Raw genomic sequence first — 15,834 nt, 5'->3', positions numbered from 1 at the left:
CTCATAAACAAAAAAATTATCCACTTCCCAGCTTGGCAAGCAGGGGGCATAAAACAACTAGAGCACATAATTATTGATAGAAGATTCATAACTCCCCAGGAACTTCAAGACAAACATGGAATATATAACTTCTTGGAATATCAGCAACTTAAATCAATTATTACTAAAAAGTTTAAATACAGAAACAACGATTTAAAGCTACCAGATGTAGTTACCACTCTGATCAATTTCTCAATGAATAAAACTCTCTCCAAAATATACAAACTTTTATGTAATTTAGATAACAATATTTCACTTCCGACAACAAAATGGGATGCGGATTTGAGCATCAGCACAGATGAAAGTTTTTGGTCAGAACTTTGTCTAAACACCTTTAAAATGACAAAAAGTCCAAATCTGCAGCTAATCCATTTCAAAACTCTTCACAGAATTTACTACACTGGACAGAGGATGTTCAAGATGGGTCTCAGTAACTCAGACATTTGTCAGCACTGTGACAGTAATCTACCCGACAATTACATGCATGCACTATGGTTCTGCACGCCTGTCCAGGCTCTCTGGCAGCAGGTATGTGCCGATCTATCAGTCTGGCTTAAGGTTTCAATCACAGCTTCACCGTCACTTTGTGTGCTTGGTGACATGAGTGCCATCGATGTAGAAGGAGGATTAGGCTCCATCATTTTCATAACTCTTTGCATTGCTAAAAAAACTATTTTAATAAATTGGAAAAGCAAAAAAAATATAAATATAAGTCAACACAGAAATCTGCTGCTTGATCATATCAGCTTGGAAAAAATGTCAGCCCAAAGTTCAAGTAACTTTGAAAGAATTCGGTCTCTCTGGTCTCCCATAGCTAACTCCGTGACTTAGGGGGTGGGGGGGGCATGGTCGTCGCTGCTCCTTGCCCTTCTGCCGTGGGCCGGGGTGGGGGTCGGGGCCTCCGGTGCCTGGCCGGGGGTGGTGGGGGCTCCGTTGGTCGGGGGGTCGGGTCCGGCGCCTGGGTGGGGCGGCTTGGGGCGCTGCGTGGTCCTCTGGGCTTGGGTGTGGGGGTGCGTGGTGGGGGGGTGGGGTGGTGGTCTGGCTTGGCTTGGGGGGGTGGTCCCTTTGCCTGTGCTGGGGGGGGTTGGCGGGGGGCGCTGCTCGGGGGGGGGGCCCAGGGGCGCTGGATGGGCTTCCCATCTACACCTGGGGCTGGGATCGGCCCTTCCCTGGCTCTGGGGCGGGACGGGGCAACCCTCTTGGGGCCCCCGGTCGCTCTGGGTGTCATCCGCTTCGGCTGCGGGGTCTGGGGGGGGGGGGGGGGGTCTTTTCGGCCCTGTCCTGTGGGGGGGCATTCTGGGGGAGGGGTGGGGGGCACTATTGGTACGGGGCAGGGGGGGTTGACGGGTCGGGGTCTCCGCTGAGGCCATCGGCGGTTTCCCCGGCCGGTTGGCTGCCTCGGTCCCGTCGAGGCCTGACCAGAGCTCTTCTAGGGCCGGCGTTTGGGGGTGGGGGCCTGGGCTTGCTCCGGGGGGGGCCGGCGCTTTCTGGCTCCTCTCTCTCTGTGTGGGGGTGGTGGTGCTGGGCCTGGGGTGTCTGCGCCGCCGGGGGTGGGGCCCCGGGGCTGGGTGGGCCTGGCCCCCTTGCTGGGGGGGGGCGGGGGACAGCTGTTTGACCACCGGGGGACAGTCTATCATCTGTCCCCAACTTACCCCCTTCCTCATATAACCTCATAATAGGGTGAGGGGGTGGGGGGCTTAGCCTGCGATCAGCCTTGGGGGGGGGGTTTACTAGGCAGTGGCCCCCCTCCTGTGGTTGCCGTATGGAGTGGGCCCCCCCTCTTTCGGTTTTATTTGCACCTTAGACATGTAGGGCCCTTGGTAGGGGGGGTGCTTGGACATCACTGCCAGCAAGCAGCGGATGTCCTCCTAGCACCCTACCCGCCAATTTTAACCGCACCTTAGACATTTAGGGCCCCTTGGTGGGGAGGGTGAGGGGACGTTACTGTGAGTAATCAGGAGATGTCCCCTTAGTGCCCTACCCGCCAATTTTAACCGCACCCCCCTTAGTACACACACCCCTCCCCCCTCAATATATACATCCCAACATAAACACACACACATGCACACACACACCCTTTCAAACACACATACACACACACACATTTTGCAAGGAAGGTGGGACCTGGGTCCGTCTGTCCCCTGCCTCTTCCCTGGTGGGGGGTACGGGCCCCTTTGCAGCGGCGGCCGTGTCCCCGGGGTGCCGGCTTCCTGGGCCCGGCGGTGCTCTCTCTGCGCGGTGGGGGGGGTTCACATTACATCTGAGCCGGGGGTGTCTGGTCCCTGGGGGGTGGGTTCTGGTCCTTGCTCCTGAGTGCTGGGCCCCGCCAAATTTCCAACTGTGGCCGAGCCTGGTCGGGCCATATTTACAACACCCCTTGTGGGCCCTCTTTTTTCCCCGGGGTTCCCCCCTCCTGGGCGGGGGCGGCGGGCCCCTGCCTCGCTCCTCCCTGGACCAACCGTGGGCCGGGCGGGTGGCTGCCTGGAGTGCGGAGCGGGTCTCCCTTGGGGGGTCCTGGCTCGTACCTGGGGTTGGGGCGGGGGGATGCCCGGAACTCCTGGGTGGTGGTGGGGTGCTCGTTTGGGGCTGTGGGCGTCCTTCTCCGGTGGGGCCCTGCGTTGGGTTCTCCCGGCGCGGTGGGGGGGCTGCTCTCCTGGTTGGGCTGGGGCGGCGCTCTCTTTCCCTCCGTGCGTCCCTGGCCTCTGGCTCTGGGGGCCTTGCGGCGGCCTTGCTGGCCCTGGCCTGGGTGGCGGGCTTGGTCGCCCGGGCGGCGGTTGTTCCCTGCCGGTTCCCGTGTGGCGTTGGGGGGATTCCGGCTGCCGCTGCTGCTGCGGTGGGGGTCTTGGGGTGGGGATGGCTGGGCACTCTCCCTCCTTCTTTTCACGTTCCACCATCCATTTTAGAAGAACATAAACACTCACCTGAGCACTGGTGTTAGCTCACCTTTGCACTAACAGTTTGCATGACTGAATGACTGAAATATTTCACACTAGTTGGTTTTAAGGCATAAGTATGCGTGTGAACACTATCTGTTTTGTGTACATGTCGACAGGTGGACATTTTTGCAGCTAGCAGGTGTGTTTATAACATTTGAGTGTGTGTGTGGACAGGCTCCGCCCCCTTTTTTTTTTTTTTTTTTTTTTTTTCTACATTTGAACCTTACCATAATGATTAACAACCAGTAAACTTGTTGCTTTATGCTGCTTCATGGTCTTATCCCCCTTCCCCTCCTATTATCACCCCATACCCCCCCTCTCTCTAACGTCCCTCTCTCTTCTTCCCCTCTTTCCTTTTCCGTCCGGTCCAACACCAAAGATTTTCAAACATGATTGAAATTAATAAAGTTTGGCCTCAATTACAAAAGGGGTTCATTCAGACATACCTTTGGTTTCTCTGAATATTAATAACCCCTCTTGTTAAAGTAAAATATGTCCAACACAAGAGGCCCTCAGCTCTCATCTGACTGCCCAGCTGTTGGACAGGACAAGTTAAAAAAAAAAAAAAATGGCCTCAAAGATGATTTAAAGCCCCTACTCCTTGAAGACCTGGAAGCTTTCTGGAGCCAAAATCATTTATGTAAATGGAAAATATTCAACCCAAACGTTCCTTTCCAGACATTTAAATTTTTTTAACAGCAGATTGTTGCATTTATTGGCTGTTGGTCAAAAGGAAAAAAAAAAAACATCATTTGTCAACGTTTTTTTTTTCCAGCTGGACAGAAAAAAACACCCACATCTCCATGACGATGGTCGCTTTAGAGTAGCTCATTAAAATCAAGTTCTACCATGAACGTTCGACGGATGCGGCTCGTTTTCAAAGTCCTGCTTTTTGTCTGAAGCAGTTTGGAGACTTCTGTTCTGTTGAATGATCAGAATGGATCCTCTTAAATTAAATTGTGTTGAGGAACAATAAGTAAATCTACTTCTGGGTAAACGATGTGACGCTCACCTGGATCCTGGAGTTCTGGAGGTCAGTCCAGTCAAACCGGTCCTGACACTCTGGATCCTCAAAGTAGTTTCTTTCAGATCAGGAGGTTCTCCTTAACCCTTCTGCTATCCTAGGCACTTTAACGTTGGGTCATCTAGACCCACTAGACAGTGCTCTGAACCTTTTTTCCTCAATGATTTGTGATCTTCACTGGTGTCCATGGATTACATGATATCCTCTCCACCTTTATCCACCTTTGTCATGGTAGGAATAACACGTCAATGCAAGGGGGGGGGGGTCATCTAAGATAGCACAAGGGTTACGCTGATTCCTAAATATATTAAAGGTTAGACTCTCTCTCTCTCACCAGCTCCGGATTTCAACCTAATATATTCTTTTAATGGAGTCCATGAAGCATTTTGTATATTGTACATATTGTTCATTTCATGAGTCACTAGGCGTTATAAATCTCATTTGAGGTTACTAGAGCAATTTCAAACACAGGAAATGACTCCTGTTTTATTATTGTTGAAGATCTAAAGTCTCTGTCTGTTCATTCCAAATAAAAGTACAATGAAAGAGAACAGATTAAGTGTTTAGTAAAGATTATTCGCATCATAGAATCTAACCTTCATGTACGCCGGAGGATAAACTTCATCCTTTGTTCCCTCCAACACACAAGCATAGATCCACCTGCACCAGAGAGGGTTTACTGGTCTACCACATCAAGGACTTCAACCAGCAACCCATCAGCCAAAGGTCCAGATCCCCATAATGACGTTGAGGACAAACATTCATTGGTGCATAAGGACGGTGGAGGCTTGATGGTTAGAGGCGTTTCTGACAGGAAGCAGAACATCATCCAGTTGCTGGGTTGCAGGTTCAGATCCGATTGGTGGTTCCGATCATGCGTGGTGCTTTACTCCGCCCTCATTTAGGACACCTGCTGCTTTGATCGCTCCCAGCAGCCCAGAGTTGATCAAATGTTTGCCGTCACTTTTGTCTAAATCGATGAGGTTTTTGTTTTAGACATGACCTCAGAGGCCCCTTTTCTTAGCTGCCCTCTTGCCCCCTCAGGGCACATCAGATGGGGTTTGAGGGCTCGGTCTGGACCTGCTGGGTCACATTTTGGCCCCAACTATGACCCCTGGGGTCCCCTGGCCCTGCGTCATGTTGTATCCATGACTGTCATGCGGCTGGTAGGACCCCAGACATCTGCTTGCTGCTGCGTGACGTTTGTGCGAATCTTTATCGTTAAATCTGTTAAAACGAATCCGCTGGGCCCTCGGGGCTCGGCTTCCGCTGTCGTACAGTCAGTCCTCACTGCATACCCATCATTAGCCAGATGAGGACGAGTTTCTTGATGGGCCGGATGGAGGCTGAGTCAGGACGCCGCTGCTGACTCTCCCCCTCCGGGCGTTTTTCTGCCGCCGCTGCTGCTCTGTGCAGCTCCTCAAGACTTTCTTCTAATAATAGGAGAGCAACAGTTTCAAAGTAACCCACCACACTGATACTAAAGGTACTGAAGCTTATACTGAGTACAGATTCATGTATTCTAATCGCTTCTTTACCACGTCAGGAGCTTCACTTTTACAAGTTGGGAGTTTCTGAGTTTAATTATGTCCCCACACGTCTGACCTTTCCGTGACCTCTAAAAAAGACACATAGAGCTAATCAAAGTAGGAATTCGTGTTTATTGTCCCGTAACTGATACCTTTAATGGATGGGTTCTGTTTTAGTTGAGAAAATGATCCTTACAGCTCATATCTGAGGCTGAAACAGGCGGCAGGATTTTCATTTAGTCCGACAAAACGGCTCATTTACTGCAGAGAAAACCAAAGAACTGCGGAAATGTTTTCCACCGTTTCAACTTTAACAGCCAGCCCATTTCTTCCGCGAGTAAACAAACACATGCAGCCATGCAGTAAAGAGGCAAACGAGGGATGAAAATATTCACTTTCAATTTAACTTTTCATTTTTACATTCGTACATTGGGCGTATCCTTGTCTGTTTAGCCAAAAATCCTTAAATGTGATCCTTGCTCACTTATATACCAATTGAAACACTTTTGTTGAATTTTCTGGGCTGATTTGAATTGTAACAATTTTAAATTATTGATAAGAATCCTAAGTATTTAAATTGGCATTTATGGGAATTCTTAGCTATTAACAACTGATGTGAATTGATTAAAAAAAGGAGCACAACTGGGGACGCATCGGTGATTTTTTTCCTCTCTGTTTTCAAACTTCTGACGTGAAACATCAGTGGGCGGGACTTTGACTCCAAACAACTCCAATTCATTGTAGATTGTGATTAGGATCATGTTATTTATAGAAAGACAGAGGAAGTGAAATGAAATGAGGGGAGGGTGTAGGGGACGTAAGAGACAAACTGAGAGGAGGGAGGCAGCGGACGGGCAGGCGTTGGGCTCAGATCGCACAGGTGTCTCCTCCAGGAGCCCAGGAAGAATCTCCCAGAACGCCAAACGGTCCGAAGGAGGCGATCACTGCCAGAGGAGGGAGAAGTGCCTTTTTGACAACTTTTCCCAGTGGAAGCACTGAGTGAGTGCAGATCATTTTGGCTCTCTGCAACTTGGATTTGTGATTTTGCTTTTTCTATGGGAAAGTTTGGGTCTTTAAATGAGAAACAATACATCAAACTGCTCCCTTTGAGATGCTTTTCCCCTTAGAATACAGAAAACTCTTCTCTAAAATGTACAAGATTATAGAGGATTTGAATCTTTGATGTTGCATGTTGGGAATAAGTAAAAAGTATCAAAGATTTCTGACACTTGACTGACTTTTTGTTTTTGTTTTCAGACGGTCCCGACCATGAGAAGTGTGTGTTTTTGCTTCTGTCTGGCTCTGCTGCTGCCTCGGTGCATCCAGAGCCAGAGGAGCCGTCCAGCTTTCGCCCAGCTGGATGAAGACACTCAGAGGGACGTGCTGGCCGTCGACATCTTAAACCGGAGCGGAGTGCTGAACTCGCTGCTCCGGTCGGAGCATCACCTGGTGTTCAGGCGAGCGCGACCTCCACGGCCCGCCTCCCAGGTGCCAAAGAGAGCCCAGCAGGGGTCACGCTTTGCCCTGTCCCTCGACGTGCCCACCAGCATCCTCAGCGTCCTCATAGACCTCGCCAAGAACCAGGACATGAGGACGAAGGCGGCAGCCAATGCAGAACTGATGGCCCGAATTGGCAAAAGGAAATGAAATCAGTCCCGAAGGCAGAAAGAGCGACAGTCAGAGATCAGTATCTGTCCGTTAGAGCTTAGAGCCGTTTTGTGCTTAGTTACCGATTCTACATCCAAGCCGACTCTTCAAGCATCAACAGACGCAAAGATGTGAAACACTGAACTCCGCAAACAACGCGCAGCAAATAAAGACAGATGCCGGTCTTTTTGTTCCGACTGATGATGCACCACAAGGTCAGGCGGTTTGAAAATGTGTCTCTTTTGTTTGCATGCATGACTGTCAATTAAAAAAAATAAATAAAAAAGTTGTTTGATTAAATCCGACATGATTACCATACTTTTTTCTCCCAAGTCTCATTCATTTCTGCAGCCGTATCAGCCCAGTTTGGTCTAATTACAAGCATGAGCAGCCCATAAAGCAGCATTGAATGCGTCGCGGCCACACCAGCCTGCGTCAGGATCTGATGCGTGATAGCGCACCAACAAAGACACGGGCAGGATATTGACCTCTGAGAGAAGAACAGGGCTTTGTTCACCATCACTCCATACGTTCAAACAAGTCACAGCTATTTTAAGTCTGCAGATTGAACTAATATCTGCCGGATGACTCATCAGACGTGAGGCAGAGCGGGGGAAATAAGATGTTCATCTGATTAGCTTTTGCAGTGGTCGCACAGTTAAGTTCTTTCACGTTAAGATGACGGCTCCACAGACAGACATGTGGGCGCAACGGAGCGAGAAGCAGCTCCTAAAGTCCCTTCATTCCAGATGAACCAACCAGAAATTCAAGTTTAAGCAAATTTAAAAATGTCGAGCAAGTTTAAATGTTGAATTTATTGCGTTTAAATGTTTTCTGTTTGCAGCAGCTGTAATAAAAAAAAGAAAAAAAAAGAATTGTTTCCAATTTCCAATGATATATTTCATTTCATTTCTCACTAAAAGAGTTTATTTTAGGGCAGTTCTGGATTACATTGTGGATTGTTACGCAACAGCAGCTGCTGTCATTGGTAGAAATTTAAATGTTTTGCTTCTGCTATGTCTTAATTTTTATTAAACATACAGCAAAAAAGAAAGAAACTCAAACTGTCCTGAGGCTCCTGCAGTAATGAAAATGTGATGCTTTTCTGTCAGTTTTTATGTTAAAGGTAAAATAAAAGTCCCCTAAACATTAAAATCCAAACAAAAGGATTAAAAAATCTAGAAACATTTTTAGTTTTTGTATTATTGTTTTTATTTCTTTAAATTTTGGTACATTATCAAACATAATTATATGCTTTACATTCAATTTGTACATGCAAAACAATAACAAGGACCCCCCCATGTCTTCCAACGATTCCGACTTTCCTTTCCTAACACATCCCATCCTTTCCAATGGAAAAAATAGGAGCATCTTTTCCAAAATACTGCAATGGTTCTTTTTGCTTGTAAAAAACACGTCAATCAAAATTTGTTCGCTTTTAGTAAACTTGCGCTTTGAAGGATGTATACCTAAAACAAACATAGCAGGATTTGTTGGAACAGTTTTTTGGAACAATCCTCTCCACTGCTTTTCTAACCTCCTCCCAAAAAAGTCTTATCTCAGGGGCAAAGAGTCCCTTTGGCCTCAGCACACTTACAACAGGTATCTGGGATATTCCTGTTATATCGGTCAGTTGGACTGGAAACATGTTTATTTTGAATCAGATTGGAGTCGAAAGGATCCGACTTACTTATGTAACAAGCGGCTAAAAAGCGAACCGTATGTTTTACCACGAACGATTTCTCTATTGCATACCAGAGTGTTTACGTTGAAAGCGTAAAACACACATTGAATTTGAGAAATATTTATTGTTTTATTACATAACACCGGGCGAAGTGTGGGCCAAATGGAAGGTTTTACTTATCAGCAAATTACACAGATCATGTTTCAAACCGAAACAAAACTGTGACCCAAAAACCTGAGGTTTGAACTGAACTGTGGGGAAAACGCATCGTTGTTTCTAAGTGGCCGCCCGAAAGTTACTCGGCCAGATTAAGCTGTTGTGGCTTTTGAACAGTCTTCAGTTCTGAAGTCTGCCCAGCAACGCCAGCAGGCGGGAAACAGAGGCCCTCAGGCCCAGCTCACCACCATCTGGACGGTCTTTTTCAAACTTTTTTGAGATGACGTCATCCTTTTTTGTCTTGATAAAAATCTCAAGGCACGCCACCAACCAAAAAAATATGTGTACAAAAAAGAAGCCATACTCTGAATTGACAATATTCCTGTGAAAATGTTTTGAAAGAAATCAAATAAACTCAAAGAAGAAAGTCTTCTGTTGGTGAACACACAGCTGATATCCTGGCAACGGTAAAGGTTTTTTAGACTAGTCAGATGAAACTGAAGGATTTCCCACGGCACACCTGACCGACCGCCTGTTGAAACTGTTGAAGATGGCCTCCACGGGGGGGCTGATGGTGCGACCTCGAGACCTTCCGGGCTTTCATCGGCCCCCCTTTGAAAGAACGGGACCTCATGTCGCTTCATTTACATTTAGGACGAATATAGAGGCTTTAATCCAAACACAAATGAGGGGAAAGCAAAAACTAAGTCTGAATCAAATATTCGGACTAAAGTTGTTGGACTATTATTTAAAACTATTTGACCGAATGGAATCATTCAGGATTCATTTATAAATAAACATATTGTACAGATAAAACAAATGTCAATATTGAGTTTGTACATGATCACTAAACTGTTAAAATCACATTTGAATTAAAGAATCCATAAAGGCTCAGATCAGGACGGAACCACACAGCAGACACGCTTTTTATTAAATCACATTTTTTTAATTACATTTTCTCACTGTAGCTTTTGCAGCGGTGAACAAACTTTGATCAGAAGAGAAAAAGCAAAAAAGAGAAAGAATTTACTGCATGAATCAGGTTTTAGATCGCTGACAGTTTGAAAACAAAAAATATGAAAAAGAATAAAATGAGTATAATTAAAATGAAATATGAAGACAAAATCAAATGCAAATAAATTAAGAAATAACATGTAAATAAAAATAAATAAAATGTAAATAAAATAGTTATGTGTTGATGGTCATGTAGTTTGTTGCAGAAACTCTCCTCAAAGAAACAGCAGAATTCTTAATTAGTGTTTTCCAGGTGCTGCTAATTACCACCAAGGCTCTGGTGCGCATGTGCGCGCAGGAACGGTGAGTCAGCGCGTCTTCCTCTTTTAAGTTTTCTACATTTATTCTCAGCACTTCAGTTTTGAAAGCAGCAGTCACAGGAACAGGTTTGTAAAACCACGAAATTCTATTTCATCTCAGATTTTACATCCAGGAAGTAAAATTGTCGATATTTTTAAATAAGATTTTGATGGTAATTTGGCTGAATGGACGGTCATTTCTCTGGTTGAAATTGTGCGTTTGTCATGACGTCATAGACTTTGGAACACTCACGTTTTCAGACCCAAATGAAACTACTGAAAGAACAAAGTGATCCTGTAAACACCCTGAAGGACAAAAGTCTGTTTCCAGTTTCCTTTGATCATGTCGGAGTTTGCTGAGCTCATGAGGTTTGGACCCACCTGTCAGACCGCGGTGCCGGACTTTGGACCGTTGGTTTTCCTAATCAGAAAAAAGTGTCTCACCTTTTATTACTTATGATGTTGAAGGAGGAATCGTCACAAGTTGTCTTGAAGATTGAAGTCCAAAATGTAAATTATTGCTGAAGGAAGTCATTTTTTTTCGTGGTCAGTGGATCGACCTGTTCAAAATATTTTAATGGATGACGTCACTTCCGCTTTTTTAAAAGTCTGCTAGCAGTTTAATAAATATCAGTATTTTAAATAAATATTTACATTTTTCTAATATTGTGTTTGATATGGTACAGATCTGTGCTCTGTGATTCCTGTGGAACAGTTCTGTGATCCGTGTGGGACGGGTCTGTGATCATTACGGTTCTGTGATCCCTGTTGGACGGGTCTGTGATCCGGATGGAACAGTTCTGTGTTCGGAGACCCGTGTTCTGTGATCACTGTAGGATGGGTCTGTGATCCGTGTGGGACGGGTCTGTGATCCGGATGGAACAGTTCTGTGTTCGGAGACCCGTGTTCTGTGATCACTGTAGGATGGGTCTGTGATCCGTGTGGGACGGGTCTGTGATCCGGATGGAACAGTTCTGTGTTCGGAGACCCGTGTTCTGTGATCCGTGTAGGATGGGTCTGTGATCAATATGGTTCTGTGATCCCTGTTCTGATCCCTGTGGGATGGGTCTGTGTTTTGTATGGAACAGTTCTGTGTTCTGTGATCTCTGTGACCCGTGTTCTGTGATCCGTGTGGAACGGTTCTGTGATCCCTGTGGGAGTGTCCACGCTGCGTTTCTCAATAAAGCTGATGACTTGCAACCAGACCAACAGTCATCAGGACAAAGTTCAGGGATCCGGTTCTGCCGGAGCTGAAAGCAGGAACTCTCTCTTTCTCCCATTTTCGCTCCTAAAACGGGACGCAGCTTGAAGGTGGCTCCATCTGTACGGATTGAACGAAGATTTTTGTAAGAGTTCTGTTTCATGTTTTACGTTCTTCTCCTTACATGTGAAGGTTTTAGGAAGAACTTTGAAAGTGGGATGTAAAGATTCACCGCTTTAGAAGTTGTTTGATGATCTAAACTCTGAACTTCTGGTTGATGTTCTCTCAGATGGACTATGCCATGAAGTCTCTCAGCCTCCTGACTCCAACCAGCCTCTCAAAGTGAGTTAAAGGATTTCACAATAAAATGCAAAAGAATAATCTTATTTTGAAATTGAAAGGGTTTTTGTATTCGAAACTTTAAAGGTATCTTTGTGGACTTTTGCGGCTTCTAAAGATTTTATTAAGAGATTTATAACAAAGACCAATGAATCTTTCAAGGAAAATGACTATCGCCTTGAAGGAAAGTCTCAAATATAATGCTGTTGTGAATCGATTTTTAGCGTTTGGGAAATGTTTGTCGGACAAATAACTTGTTTCTGGTACAAGAAGATCCCAGATAAGAGTTTTTAAATAGTCTTTTGTGAGAGGACCACAAATGTTGGGTCTATGATGATGCAAAGGTGGTTGATTATTTTAGTGACTAAATGCTTGAAGAAAGGAACAAAACAGCAGCTGATCCCTTAAAACCCAGATCATTGACAGTGTAACTCCTGTTCAGTTAAAGAAAAAACTGCGGTTTCCTTTAAAACAGTTGACAAAATGAACAAGCGTAAACATTTTCAGAGTTTAAGCTTCATTTTAAATTAGGGTTTTTATTTTTTACAACAGTATTGAAGAAGTTCAGACTTTAAAGTCAGCAATAGATAAAAATGTTTTTGGCTAATGTTAGGGTAGAAGATGTCCATGATAGAGTGAGGTGGAAAACGATGATTCGCTGTGGCGACCCCTGATGGGAAAAGCCGAAAGAGAAAGAAGACTAGATAAAAATGTTTTATTTTATTTTCCAGGGCTGTGACTTCCAGCGTTTCCGTCAGCACCTCCATGGCCCATCAGCTCTTCTCTCACGTTCCTCGGCCAAAGCCGTTCAGAGTCACAAATGCAGATCGCAGTGTGAAGAAGGGGATGATGGCGGACGGACTACTGGACCTGCTGAACAAGGTGAGACGGGTTAGCCAGACTCTGTGGTGACAGAGAAGTCTCCGCTCCTCCTCTTGAGTAATCTGCTTCTGTCCTCGTGATCTTTGGCCCGCTGTCCTCCAGCTGTGGACTCATGGGGTCCTGCTTTTCAGGTCAGCGAGTCTCTGAGTTTGGACGGGATTGTCCTGTTGGTTCTGGAGGAAGATGGCACCGGCGTGGACACGGAGGAATTCTTCCAAACGCTGCCAGAGAACACGGTTCTCATGTTCCTGGAGAAAGGACAGAAGTGGACTCCGTCTTCTGTAAGCGTTTCCACTTCGCCCACCAGATGGCGCTCTTCCGTAGCTTGACTGCAGAGCTTCCACATGTTCACATTCTAAACCACTCATTCTCCAGAAGTTCTGATATTGAAAGGGGGTTGTTTTATAAAAAGTGTTTTACTTTATTCCTCAGTGCAGAATGAACCCTAATGCTTTTATTTTGAAAAAGTGACATTAATCAAACCGGATTTGAGACGTTTCCACAGAACATCTGCAGATTTCCTTCTTCCCGTGCACCGAAATGTCCATCGTACGTGTCGTCTGGCTGTAACCCAATCAGCCTCCGTCCTCCACTGACCTCCTGATGCGTCTCCTCACAGAACGGCTCCTCCAGGAGTCTCCTCTCCGGGTGCCACCAGCAGAGCCGAAAAGACGTGGCCAAGCTGACCTTTGACCTCTACAAAAACAACCCCAAGGATTTCATCGGCTGCCTGAGCGTGAAAGCCACTCTGTACGGCGCTTACTCCGTGTCCTACGACCTGCGCTGTTACGCCGCCAAGAAGGTGCTGAAGTGAGTAAAAAGCTGGTTGACTATTGGAGACCTTTCTCTGGTTTCTGATCCTTTCTTAAAGTCCCGCTCTGGTCATCTTTGATCTCTTTTCAAAGTGTTCCCAGTGCTCTTTTAATTATGATGATGCCTTTTTTTACACCTGAGTTGTGGATGGGCCGTTGGCATGGAGCAACCCCGCCCCCCCCTTTACCCTCCCTGAGAGCAGGGGGCCTTTGGCCCGCCGAGCGTATTTTTATCGTCACAAATACGATCTTTTTTTAAACTACATTTTTTTTTATTTGCTCCTGATTCAAGATTAGAATAAAAGAAATACTCAGAAATGCAATTCTAAGCTTAATCATCTTTAGACATGCCCTCCATCATCAGAAAAATGCTACAAAAACCTGGTAAGATCACAATTGTTGTTAATCGCCCCTCAATCTGACCTGAATGAAACCTGGCTCAAGGCGCTTTTGACTCCTCCGTTCATTTATACTTTGACCGTTTGTCCGCTGGTTTTCGCTCTGCCGTTCACAGGACTGAACACAGATCAAATTACAATGAATTAAAAAGTGAGGTTTTGTGTGTAGGCGGCTAAACGGTCCACTCGCTGTTAGACAAATGTAGGTTTCTATTTTTAGAATAATTCCTGCTCTGCTGCTTTTCAGTTTTGACTGTTTCATTTCACAATTGTGGTTTTCGGAATTTAAAGTTTAAGCTTTTTATTTAGGTACATCTAAAGGCCTGTTCACACCGGGACGAATTTCGCCGGCGATTTTCGCCGACGTTTAACGCCTCGTGACTAAACAAAGGGCACCAACGAGAGTGTGCACACCGACGCGAAAAAACGCCACGCCTTAAAGCGTCAAAAAAAAAAAAACCGCCTCGGGTTCGTTTTTTTTTTTCGACGCGTCGCGTCGAAATCTACTCGACCAATGAGAATGGCGCTTTTGCTCACGTGTCTGGAGCTTCTGAAGTTACAGTAAAACACAACTTGGGGGCGCTCAAACACAAAACTGCCTTGCTGAGCACACATACCAGCGAAGAAGATAGACGCCAAGTAGCGTCTACACAGCCGCGAAGCAATAATGACGGACATTCTAAAATATCCCCGAACCAAGCACCAGTTGGAGCTACTGGTGCTTGAAATATTCATGTTTTCTTTGTTTGATTCTGACAAGCGTGTAAATACTTGCTCTCTTCTTCTGAGTGAAAAGCGACTTTAAGAAGCGTAAAGTTGCGCAGCGCCACCTTGTGTACAGGAGTATTTCTGTTTTACATTAAGCGCCATCTAATGTCAGGGAATGAAATTGCATGTTCACTCCACTCATCGTCAGCGAAAATCGCCTGGGTGTGAACACAAAAAACGTGGCGAATAACGCTGGCGAATATTCGTCCCGGTGTGTACGGGCCTTTAAACTTGAAGTTTTAGCGAGTGTAGGATAAAAAAACTGTGCTTCTAACATCCACCGTCTCCATCTTCTGCCTGGCTCCTGCAGGGAGGCTCTGCGGTGGACCCTCTTCTCCATGCAGGCCACTGGCCACATCCTGCTGGGTTCCTCCTGCTACATCGAGCAGCTGCTGGAGGAAGAGGAGCGAGCCCAGAAGAGCCTAGCGCTCCCGCAGGAAAGCAGGATCAGGCAGCTCCAGGGCATGCTGCTGGGAAAGACCTCCCTGCTGTGATGGCCTGCTGTTGGTGGAGCGTCTGCTCCTGGAATAGGGTCACGGTGTGCTCGTCACACACGAGTCCAGCTGGTAGTTCCTGAACGTGGATTTCCAGCAGAATTTGCCGTTCATATTTTTTTCCAGCTCTGTTACAATGTTTGTCTCATGCTGAAGCCAAAACAAGTATTTGCCCAATATGCACTTTCCCTGTAACTTTTTTCCTGTAGAAAATAAAGTGTTTTATTTACCTCTTCATGACTGTCTGTACGTTTCCTGTTCAAGCTGGGCTGCTTAAGGCCATCGAGGACTTTGTAAGTTCAGATCATAGATGCTGTAATCGGCCTCAGGTCCAGCTGTCACTCCTACGCTCCCTTAATTGTCCCGGTCTGCCTGGTCCTGTCGATGGCAGCCGGCCTATGACTCAGAAAACCAGAGGAAGCGAAAGGAAGGAACAGGCGAGGGGGAAAGCAGCTGCAAGTGCTGAGGGGAGGGAAGCAAATTACAGTGAGAGAGGTGAAGCTTACAGCTGTCTTCAGCTGAACGAGATTCTGTTTGTTTTGGGGTCTAAATGGGCTAAATCTTAAATGTGAGCGTAGTTGGGGAGGGTTGGAGGAGTAACATTTCCTGATT

The 15,834-nt window shown here is 46.1% G+C and overlaps 2 protein-coding genes across 4 annotated transcripts; both read left to right on the top strand.

Annotated features, from left to right (window-relative positions):
* The first annotated feature begins 6,472 nt into the window (after positions 1–6,472).
* On the top strand, positions 6,473–7,438 carry ucn2 (urocortin 2). Its single transcript, NM_001128519.1, is given in 2 exon segments — positions 6,473–6,527; positions 6,786–7,438. A coding segment is annotated over 1 exon segment (378 nt). The 5' UTR covers positions 6,473–6,527; positions 6,786–6,797; the 3' UTR covers positions 7,176–7,438.
* Positions 7,439–10,270: 2,832 nt separating this feature from the next.
* Positions 10,271–15,459, top strand: cidec (cell death inducing DFFA like effector c). 3 transcript variants are annotated; one of them, XM_004069301.5, is made up of 6 exons: positions 10,271–10,332; positions 11,819–11,871; positions 12,600–12,750; positions 12,882–13,031; positions 13,370–13,560; positions 15,039–15,459. In XM_004069301.5, the coding sequence occupies exons 2-6, from the start codon at positions 11,819–11,821 to the stop codon at positions 15,220–15,222; spliced, it is 729 nt and encodes a 242-aa protein (XP_004069349.1). In that variant the 5' UTR covers positions 10,271–10,332; the 3' UTR covers positions 15,223–15,459. The 3 variants fall into 3 exon arrangements, with proteins under 3 accessions (XP_004069349.1, XP_004069348.1, XP_011473942.1); XM_004069300.5 differs by having other exon boundaries at positions 10,318–10,415; XM_011475640.4 differs by lacking the exon at positions 10,271–10,332 and adding an exon at positions 11,538–11,674.
* Positions 15,460–15,834: the final 375 nt, after the last annotated feature.

The sequence above is a fragment of the Oryzias latipes genome, chromosome 5 (assembly GCF_053564925.1).
Source record: "Oryzias latipes strain Hd-rR chromosome 5, Olatipes_Hd-rR_3.1".
Lineage (NCBI taxonomy): Eukaryota > Metazoa > Chordata > Actinopteri > Beloniformes > Adrianichthyidae > Oryzias > Oryzias latipes.
Note: the sequence above shows the minus strand (reverse complement) of the source record. Positions and strands in the feature narration are given on the sequence as shown.